Below are 10,918 nucleotides of genomic sequence, written 5' to 3' on the forward strand. Positions count from 1 at the left end.
CTCGGTCTCTGTCATCTGTGGCTCCCCACCCCCTCCCGGTGGGAAGGAAGGTTCAGCTGGAGTGTAGAAGCTGCTTTGAAGGAGCAAATGTCAGCTCCCTCCCCTCGGCTTGAGCTCATGTGGTGTCAGGAGCTCCTTTGTGAGGTGAGACTTAGAGCCATAACTTGTCAATTTCACTCTTTAGACGGCGTGACTTGGCAAACTTTGGCACTGTGCACTGGAAGCGGAAATTAATGCAAGTGGTGAGGATGCTCATCTCCACTGCTTCACTGAGCCTGAGATTGCTCGAGAGCTTCCTAATGGCTGATGATCTGTGGGAGGGTGAACAGTTCTGACCTTGAAAAGCCATAAACACGGGCATCTGCGCAGCAGCAGGCAGCAGTGAGGGAGGTGCTGCCTGCAGACCGAGGCTGAGTGGCTTCCAGCCTGCAGGGGTTGACTTCAGTCCTCAGACCTACTGGAGTACTTAAATATGTGATTTTGTGCTTCGTAGGATCTATCTTAGTATCTAAATATGCCAAGAGTAAAAAAAAAAAAAACCCAACATGATGGGAAGTAAAGATGAACTAAAAGAAGGATCTGTTGACTTGTTTCCTATGAGTTGGAGAAAATAGACTGTGTGGTGGGATCCCTTGGGGCCAGTTCAAGCTGCAACTTTGTGGTGCTGCAGGTGCAGTTGGAGAAGTTACGGTCGGGCTCCATGGGCAGCCACCTGGTGGTGAAGATGTGTCCGTGTACCTTCATGTCATAGGATCTGTGCACGTAGTCTGCAGGAGTTTAGAATGCATTAGGGGCCAGAGTTGCTTCTCATTAACGAGGCAGAATAGTGCGGTGGATTAGAGTACAGGCCCTGCTGCTTGCCCACACTGTGATTGCCAGTTACTCAGCCTCTGCCAACTTTTCCATCTGAATGGGGATGGTAGCTCCTACTTCATAAAGTTATTAGGGCCTGGCACATAGTAAGTACTCCAGACGGTTAAATGCACCAAGCCAGGCAATCACTACATGAATTTATAATAGGATCTATATGGCTCTTGCTTGACCCTCACCCCAGAGGGGAGCTGTGGAGGTGCGGGCCTGTGAGTGGACATCTGGCTCGTGGCCTCATGCTATCGTTGAATACACAGCACCGTGTTTAGGTGGAGTGCTTGGTAGTGGAGACGTTTCCTTCAGAGGACAAGGAAACCTGGTGTTTCAGAATATGAAAACCTCAGTGGCCTTTTTGAGGTGTCATTAGCTTTATGTCCAACCTGCTCTTTAGAAAGACCCTGCCTGAGGGGTGTGTGTGCTTCATAGAGTAGCCCTCCTGCATCAGGGGCTTTAGGGGCCAAGCATCTGCCTGCCCTGTGCCCTGAGAGGAGGAGGCACAGGCTGTGTTGCTCTCCTGTATGGGCACCGTTTAAAGTGACAAGGTGGGCTTTATGACCTTAGAGATTAACACTTTGTACGCCATTAGTGTCTATAGATGCAATCAAATTCAAAATACCGTGGTGTGTGGGGATGGTTTTTGATTTGGACATGTGGCAGTTAACTGGTTAGTAGTTGAAACCAAACCTTGATAGTGCCTAATGCTTCCTCTCATCTCTATGGATCAATTTGTTGATTTTATTTTTTTTTATGTATTTTTATTGATTTCAGAGAGGAAGAGAGAGAGACATCACTGATGAGAGAGAATCATTGATCGGCTGCCTCCAGCACACCCCCCACTGAGGATCGAGCCCACAACCTGGGCATGTGCCCTTGACCGGAATTGAACCCGGGACCCTTTAGTCTGCAGGTTGACGCTCTATCCACTGAGCCAAACCAGCTAGGGCTCTGTGGATCAATTTGAAAGCCTGGAATGAACGTCTTTACCAAAAGGTGTAGACAGAAGCTGTATAAGAAAAAGGAGAGCCTGGCCTTTGTGGTTCAGTGGTTAAGCATTGACCCATGAACCAAGTCATGATTGGATTCCTGGCCTGGGTTTCAGGCTCCATCCCCAATAGGAGGCGTGCAGGAGGCAGCCGATCAATGATTCTCTTCATTGATTTATCTATCTCCTTCTCCTTTCCTCTCTGAAATCAATAAAAAAAAATTGTTTTTAAAGGAGAGTAACAAAAAGCTGCCAGTGCAGTGGCTCTTGGCCTTTATGGGAACACGATGGAAGCCTGATGGAAGGTCTGGGCCCTCTCTCCAGGAATGCGCGTTCACACTGAGCTGTAAGTTGTGTGCACTGTTTCAGGGTGCAAGAGCTCCTTAGGCATCTGGGGCCTCTCATTTAAGAGCCTCTGACTGATGATAAACCTAATCTGAGTTTATTCAAAAGATCAAGGAGAGGAGAGATGACTTAAGTTTCGGTAACTACTAACCTTCCGTAGTACATTTTAAAGTACTTAAATTTTTTTTACTTGTCAAGGTTTGTTATGCTGCTTTAAGTGAGGTCCCATTATAATTGTCTCCATGTATCCGGGCTCTACAAATGAAAGATCTTTGTTTTTAATATTTCTTGAAGTGAGCCAGAAACCAGGACTTGAAGATGTTCCCTTTACCTAGTTTGGACTGTGATGGTATATTTATGTATGATAGGATTTAGCTAGCATTTCTGGGAACTGGAATTTATTTACTGTACGACGTCATGAAACACAATCTAAATTCAGATCTCTAAAAGGTCAGAATTGAAAATAAAACCATGGCCGCTTCTGTTGTGTACACTGGTTTCCTAAGTTTACCAGCCTTTGTGACGTTTGCAACCACACCAGTTTTGTACTCTCAAAACGGAGTTCTCTTCCTTTCTTTTGTATAATTTGGGTAAATGGCCAGCAAGAGGTCAGTGTGTTAGGTGAACCACAGTGTTGCTCCAGGTTTCCTTCCCTGTAGTGCATGCATGTCTTCCCTGTCCACAGAGTGGAGTGAGGATCCCTGTTTGGTCACTGTGTATCTGCTTTCCCTGCTCTAAGGGGCATTCCCATTTGATGTCCTGGACATTGTTGACAGCCGTGGTGGGGAGCTCCATTAAAGAAGCCAGCCGGGGATCCAGCAGTGCCTCTCTGTCCTCCAGCACCTTCTCCGGTCCCAGGATACCAGTGCTCCCGCGGAGCTGTGGCTTCATCCGAGGTAAGTGCTGTCCCAGTCGACCAGTGTGGTTGTGTGTGGCTGGTCTGGATTCTGTAGATATTGTCCTGGTTGTTGGGGTGTGTGGTCCCTTGGTGATTCTCAGCAGCGGTGGATTCAGTAGGACAGACCTTTTCATGGTAGTACTGAGGATTTGCTGCCCATGGTCCCCACGTGCGCATGGAAAGATAGGGTGCTGAGAGGTTCCCTGCTTCGGCTGTTCTTACTACTATTGGTCTGAATCTTAGCCCCAAAGTGCACTCCTGGGGTGTTCAAACGATTGGCTCCTCTCTTTTTATTTTATGTATTTGGCAGTTGCACAGAATTTCTATTTTAAAAAGATTATTCTGCCGTGATGAAAAATAAATGTTTTGAAAACAACTTCCATATTGTGTGACAGGCACAATTTTAACAGTAAAACATGTTTATGCATTTAACTCGGTCAAATTTGTTTTTAAACTCATGACAACCAGTTTTGTTCCTACCCATATTCCTATAAGTTTTCCTTTAAAGTTTAACCTAAATGATAATGTATAGGATGAAAAAAGTAAGTGTACAAGTAGACGTCTTTGGAAAAAGCAGCTTTTTTGTTCCCTTCAAAGCAGGATCTGGGGTTTGGGGTCAAGTGGAATGTCAAGTAGTGAAGATTCAGGACCAGGGATGGCATTTCCTGTTTCCCAAGCTTTGGTTCTGATGGTTGAAGAGCTGCACACTGGGGAGTGGGATGCGCACGGTTTACAGGCAAACAGTTGAGTTCAGACCTGGCTTGGCCACTGGCTGAATTTAGGTGAGGTAGCCCCCAGTGCGCCCCTGCTGACTCATCTGCAAGTGGAGGCAAGGGCACCTCTCTGGGAAGGTCACGGTGAGGTTTCAACATGGTGCCCGCAGGCGCTTGGCGAGCACCAGGGAAGATGCATTTCCTTCCCTTTCTAGCGGGCTAGGTGCCGAAGGGCATGACACATTTACCAAGGACCTTCCGTGTGCTCGCTGCTGGGCCGGGCAAAGGTGGAATCTACTAGTGGAAAGGTGTTTCAGTGCCCAGCTAGGTTTGGAAGAATTCTAGCTGGCAGTGTGGCTGTTGAAGAGGACAAGTGGAAAGAACACATTCAGTTTGTTATTCAGTGTTTATTAAGTAGATTCAGTCTTATATATGATATACAGATTCAAAAGAAAAAGGATTCCACATACTTATGAAATCAGTGCATTTAGCAAGTAATACCATGGAGAAACAGCTCGATTAACAGCTCATTGGTCTTTTGTTAAGTGAGGGGAGAGGGAGTTGGCCTGTGCTAGTCATTCCACAAACAAAACAGAATTTAGTTGCATCACATAGAGAAGACACAGTCTAAGAATTAAAATATTGAGCCACATTTACTGGAAAAACTCACTATACAGAACACAAAGAATTTTTATAGAGCATTGAAGAGGAAGTTCTCACCTGCTTAGAAGAGCCACGTTAAGTTGCATAGGTGCATATCTGTAAAAATATAATTTAGAGGTGAAGCCACTGATTAAGTAATAAAGAGTCACCTTTAAAAGTTGGTGCCATCCACTGTTTGCCTTAAGTGCCATATGCTTATCGTCTGGAGCCCTCTGCCCCTCGCCAGAGGTGATGTCTCCAGGGGAACCTTGAAGACAGCTCATCCCATCTGCACTGGAGACTTAAAGTCTCGCCCAGGTAGGGAACTCACGCTCTCCCAGAACCTGAGTGATGCCAGAGGACTGAGGACAACCTGCCTACCCCAGGCTGCTGGGAGAACTATCTCCACTCACCACTTTGCAGCCAAGTCCTGCTTCACTGCTCACCTGCCCGTGCAGTCACCCACCAATGGCGTGGGAGGTCTCTGTCCCGACCCTGCTTCTAAATGGACCACATACAGATGCACGCGGGCCATCTACTTGCACAGAGATTTTTCTGAGCTTAGAGAAGTGTTTTTCAGTAAATCCGAGTTCTGTGTGTTGTAGGTTTTTTTGTTTTTGTTTTTAGGTGGAAACAGGTAAAAAGTGAGAGGTTTTTGTTTTGTGGCTTTGCTAAGCAGATGAGCTTAGTGAGGTGCACCTTCCTCCTCAAGAGCGAGTCTTGCAGAACACACAGGGACTGGGGCATCTGTACATGTAAACAGTACACTTTCACTGAGTCCAAAATTAGGAGCAAAAATACAAAGGTTCACATTGGTCTTAGGTAGATACAGGCGAAAAAGGATTGAGCTGTTTAGCCCAGAAACAACAAAAACAAAGTTTCTAAAGCACCACTAAATTATATAAAAATCAGACCATGGACGGATTGAAACTGGTATTCTGGTGAAATACTTTACTATCTTGTAAAAAGTTTTACAAAAAATTACAAATTAAATGTATCAACCCTCTGAGTTCAAAGCAGCATTTTGAAAATGAACTGGTAGTTAATCCTGTAACCACCCCTGGAGTCGTAAGTGGCCCTTGGGAATAGGGATGGCTGGGTTCCACCTGTTTGAAATTCTCTAAAACCCTCTGAGCCCCCTGCCTGATTCCCCCTCCTCCCCCCCCCCCGCCCCCCAGCTCCATTGCTGTCCTCGGATGTGCACTGTCCGTTCGTCCGAGTGGTGAGGGTAAATGAGTTTCAGGTGCGCCACACTCTTTCTGGTCTAAGACCAATCCCCATTCTCTGGATTCTGCCCTTCTCTCCTCTCAGGATCAGGCCCCTGCAAAGACTCTGGAATTGGTGTGTTCTACTCACATTATCTTTTAAATTTTGGATCCCAGATGACTAATTTGTACCGAGGCCTCCCCTCCATAAGGATTTTAAATGGTTCTGGGGCAGGGCTTCGGGAGAAGGCTGTCCCTGGGGTGATTGGGGGGAGGGGGTGCAGTGGGAGCGAGGTTCAGCAGAACCAGCTCTCAGGTACTCTCCAAGTCAGGAGGAGAGGGACTGGGTTGAAGCTGCATCTTTTAAAACAAAAGCCAAACCGAACAAGTTCCCTGACTGAACTAGCTAATGGGATCCTGTTTCACATAGTGACTCGCTCCTGATGCTGCCATCTCCAGGGCTTCTGGCGCCACTTCAGTGGGAAGGACCCCACCTCAGACCCGCCCTGGGGGAGCCACTGGGAGACCCCGGGACCAGTGCCACTGGCGTCCCTTTCCTTTCTCTTTAACACACGAACTTCCACTCTTACCGCAGCATTAGGTCGGCTGAAGGTGATCAGTTAGGGCAGCCTAAACTCGGAAAAACGCGACTCCAAACTGTCGCTTATGTGATCGTTAGGTCTAATCCCGTGTGTGGTGGCGCAGGAGCCCCTTCCCCAGTCCTTCACTCCTGGCTGCTAAGAAAAGCAAACCGTTCATGCCTGGCTTGGGTACTGCCTCTGGGAGGAGAAATGACATGTTAAGCAATTGATACCAAGAATTCTAAGGCGGCGATTGTCTCTGCCAGTTTTTAACATTAAGATTTCACAAATTGCCTGGGGTAACATTTTGCAAAAGATCTACTGATTACTTTGTAATATTGTTCACACACAAAAATAAATATTTACACAAATTAAAACGTCAGGGAGTGTACTGAGCAGGTGGAGGATGGCTGTGCGGATGGCTGGGTGTGGGAGAGGCCGTGGGCACTGGAGTTTGTGCTGTGCTAAGGGGGAGTCTCGGGTGTCCTGGCCCCGACCAGAGGCCTGGGGATGGGTCAGATGCAAGGCAGAGGTGGTGTGGTGGGATGGGGTGTTGGAGGCCACTTGAGAGATAAAAGACCACCCCAGCCTCTAGGGGCTGGGAGTCAGCACAGGGTGGGACACCCATACTGGAGTGCCCTCCCCGCCCCTCCTGAGGGGGGTCTGCCACAGTGCCAGGAGGCAGCTGGCTGCGGAGAAGCTGGTTTGAGAAGGGATACCTACTCTGGGGTCAGGTGGCTCTCAGTGGCCGTCCCAGGGTCCACTCGGCCCTGGCTCCCTGGGGCCTCTTTGCTCTGAGGGAGGAAAGGCAACAGGGCTTCTGCCAGCTCTGGGCAGGGGCGGCAGCGGAGGCTGCGGTCATGGCTACGGAGTGTTGCATGGAGAGGCCCGGGGGCCTGCTGAGGTCTGGGCGAATCCCTGGTTTAGCAGCACTGGTAGGTATTGCACTGAGCAAGAGGAAGTGCCTATCGGGAGGAGGGAAACCAGGCCAGCCTTTCCTTGTTGCCCCTTTCACACTCCAGGGATGAGAGGTTTCTTCCAGGACTGGTCCCTCCAGAAGGGCTGGTCTTAGAACCCAAGTGGCTACTCCGGTGGATGATGGTCCCTTAATTTCCACCACGGGGGCCGGGGACGGGAGCCAAGCCAGTCCAGGGGCGCCCAGCTGCCTCTCCTGGCCAGTGGCTGCCTGACACCTAGAGGCTCACCCTGAGGAAACAGGGTCTTCCCAGCAAGGGCCTGAGGGCCTGGGTCTGTGCGGGGAGTGTTAACTCAACTCCCTGGGCAGGGTGAGGGCCGGGACTCTGCTGACCGGCCTCCCGTCTCCCAGTCTCCATCCTGTCGTGCAGCCGGGAGGGCCGGGCTTACACCCCAGGCACACACCCCGTGTGGGGGAGTTGGGAGACAGCCATTCAGAGCAGGCTCGGGCACATCCTGGAAAAAGCCCCCGCTGGAGTGTGAGGTAGAATACAGGTGGCCACGGCTGGGGCTTCTGTGAAATGGGGGGAGGGGGGCGTGTGTTTGTCTTTGCTTTGCAGTGGGTGTGGGTGAGGTCCTCCTGCTTGGTGGTGCTGGGCACTCAGAGGGACAGCCCCTGGCGCCTGCCCACCGCCGCCCGCCCTGCGGCCCCGCCCGCGCCAGTGTAGTGATATGGAATGTTAGGGCACAGGGAGACATCCTTCTGATCAGACAGACACAGACTGGCAATCTGTACAAACACAAAAGAATCCATTTTCAAAAAAATAAATTACTAAGGGGAGAGGAAGAAAGGGTCCACTTTGTTTTTCTCAATAAATATGCAATTCTGCTCACCTAAGACTTGAAAGGTAATTATCTGGGAGTGGGATTCTAACATCAGGGTCCACGAAGATGATCTAACTAGAGCTGTGGCCCCAGCGCCCTGTCAGGGGAGCCCAGCCCTTCCAAAGCTGCCCCATTGGCCTCTTCCAAGCAGGTCAGAGCACCTGTGTGGTGAGATTCCAAAAAAAGTGTCCTTGTGCCCAAAGTCTCAGGTGCTTGGAGTGTGGCTAGAAACAGCTCTCGGATCCCACCTCTTGCAAAAAACAAAATGTACCAACTGGTGAGGCAGGAAGCTGGGTCGGGCGGGACAGCCTCATTCCCGAGGGTAGTGCACTCCAGGTGCCGCTGGGTCAGTTCTGCTGTAAAATGAGGTTTTCCAGTTCGTCCGCCGAGCGCAGCAGGAAGGCGGCAGACTCTCGGTAGCCAGCGATGAGCTGCCGCACAGCACTGATCTCCGTAGGGCTGAGCTGGGCGGTGGGCATGGTCCTGCTGGTGCTGTTGCTGGAGGGCGTGGGGGTGGGCGTGGTGGAGGTGGTGGAGGCCCCGCCTTTCATGCTGAGGTCCGTGGGCCCTGTGGGGAGGGAGAGGGAGGGTGAGAAGGAGTGGACACCTTGCAGGGCACCTGGGAGGTGCTGCCATCCTTTTCGTTGTCCAGGGGGCCTGCTGTGGACCAGGCACTTGGGGGGCCTGAGGCCTTTGTCTATCTTGATAGTTGTACCTCTAGTGCCTAGAATGGGGCCTGGGACCAGCAGACGAGACATGGGGTTCTCTGTTCACCCTCAGGGTGATCCTGCAAGGGAGGAAACGTGTCCTCACCACGTGACAGGTGGAGGAAGCCGAGGCCTGGCGGTTGAGAGGTTTCACCAAGATCACGTGTGCACACGGTTCTGCATTCAGCGTGCACGTGACAAGGCACGGGCTGTGGGTCAGGTGGGGAACAGGCTCTCTGGCACTGACCACACCTTTGCTGCTTTCTGAGGACCGTCAGGTGGATGGTGCTCCCCCAGCAGGTACACAACCTGGCTCTGGTCTCCAAGTGAGGAGGAAGCCTCAAGGAAAGGAACTTCCCTGGCTCCCCAAAGCGGTGAGCAGAGCTTTGGCAGGAACTGAGGCTACCCGAGAAGAAAGGCTGCTGGCGTGTCTGGTGGGCGTGAGGTATGTATGCGATCCTCCCCCCATGGGGCGGCTGTCAACAGAGGTGGGGGTCAGAGGCTGCAGGTAAGCAGGGGCCTGATCCCTGAGAGGGACGAGTATGCAGTCCAGAGCCAGAGAGGAGCCAGAGGAGACCAGGACGACAAACACCCGTGCTTGTGCTTGTGCGTGTGCGTATACACGTGCACAGGTCGGGAAGGGACGTCTGTCCAGTGGAGAGAAGCATCGAGGCCAGCTGCCCTGCTTGGCCGTGGGAAAGAGGTGGGCCCAGGCTGTGAGTGCGGCCTGCTGGAGAGGGCAGGGCTGTTAGCCTGTCTCCGGAGGAATCACGGGCCTTGAATCTCCCTTACTTTGAGGAGGTCTTTTGTGCCGGAGTGAGGGGAAGGTTAATGCTGCCGGACAGGAGAGAGTGTGGGATGGATGTGTGAGGGTTAGAATGGTCAGGACAGGACCCAGAAGTGCTGTCTGGAGAAATCACCTCCCCTTTGCAGGAAAGAGGGAGTCTGACAGCTTCTGAAATATACTCGGGGTATATGTTGGGGGGCCCACTGGCCCTGTTTCCTCTCCACCTTTTCCAAGCAGCTCTACAGGGTGGGCCACTGGCTTTAAAACAGGCAAGCCTGGGCTCGGCCTGCCCTTCCACTCCAAGGCTGTACAGTAGCTTCCCTGAGCCTCGGTTCCCCGTCTGCAGTATGAGGAGGCAGCTGGGGGGCTGAGCCTGGCCTGTGAACCGCTCAGCCTGCACAGGCCCCTGGGAAAGAGCTTTCAGACAGGTGCCAGGCTTTCTGAATGGGCTCTCGGGAGGCACGGACGCTCCTGGAATTGGAAAAGCATTCTTTTGAGGTGTTAGGTAAGAAAAGATCCAAGAAGTGAGGATCTGGAAGCTGGGGCTTCCTTATGGAGGCTTCTCTGACCCAACTAGGCCAGTGCCCCGTTTCCTCCCCACCGCCCTGTGCAGAGGTCATCTCCACGGTGTGTGAGGCTCTCGATGATCAGCCACCCCCCACCCCACCCCGTAGGTTCTTGTGGTGGTTTCACTCGTTACTGCATTTACAGTGGCAGCTTTTATGCTGCTATAAAGAGAGATGGACAAGCTCTTGTATGGAGACATCTAGACCAGAAGTAACGCCTTGGGAGAAATGATGGAAACTAGACTGCTGCTAAAAGGAGCTGGTGCAGACTCCAAATGGGGAAGGAAGCTGGAGTCTAAGATGGGACAGTGTGTCACATGAGGTTATTTTCTCCCTTGAGAACACAGACGTAGGGAAGCAGGCCCTAGGAACTGACTTGCTAGGAATATCCTTGGAATTGTGAGTCAAGGGAACAGTTAAGTCTGTTAAAATGAAACCAGGAAGGAGTGGGGTTGTGACTTGCTGGAAACAGCAGCCAAGCAGGCGGCTGACTCCCCTGTTGGTGGCTAAATGAGAGGCCAGGTGGGAGCAGGGGTCTCCTGGACGCGGCAGAGGCTGGACTCAGAGTGACAGGGGTTGTTTGGTTCCCTCTGGGGCAGCTCCAAGTCCCTCCAGACAATGCCTGGGGATGGCAGAGGGAGGCTGGAACCGCCTGCACAGGTGGTGAGCTGGGCCCTGGGCTTCTTCCTTCCATCCCCAAGTCTTGTCCTCTTCACCCATGTTCAGGGCTGTCCTTCATCTCTCCTGGGCTTTAGCTACAGCCCAGAGAGGAGAAAGTCCATTTTCTTGCAGCCCATCTGATCGGAGCTATCTGCTCTCGGG

The 10,918-nt window shown here is 51.5% G+C and overlaps 1 protein-coding gene across 1 annotated transcript in view; it reads right to left on the minus strand.

Moving 5' to 3' along the window:
* Positions 1 to 5,912: 5,912 nt before the first annotated feature.
* NOL4L (nucleolar protein 4 like) overlaps positions 5,913 to 10,918 on the minus strand; it is a 76,730-nt gene continuing 71,724 nt past the window's right edge. The window contains exon 11 of the mRNA XM_023754491.1: positions 5,913 to 8,604. Within this exon, the coding sequence (XP_023610259.1) occupies positions 8,384 to 8,604 (221 nt within the window). The 3' untranslated portion in view covers positions 5,913 to 8,383. The remainder of the gene's footprint in view (positions 8,605 to 10,918) is intronic.

The sequence above is a fragment of the Myotis lucifugus genome, unplaced genomic scaffold, assembly GCF_000147115.1.
Source record: "Myotis lucifugus unplaced genomic scaffold, Myoluc2.0 scaffold_60, whole genome shotgun sequence".
NCBI classification, from domain to species: domain Eukaryota; kingdom Metazoa; phylum Chordata; class Mammalia; order Chiroptera; family Vespertilionidae; genus Myotis; species Myotis lucifugus.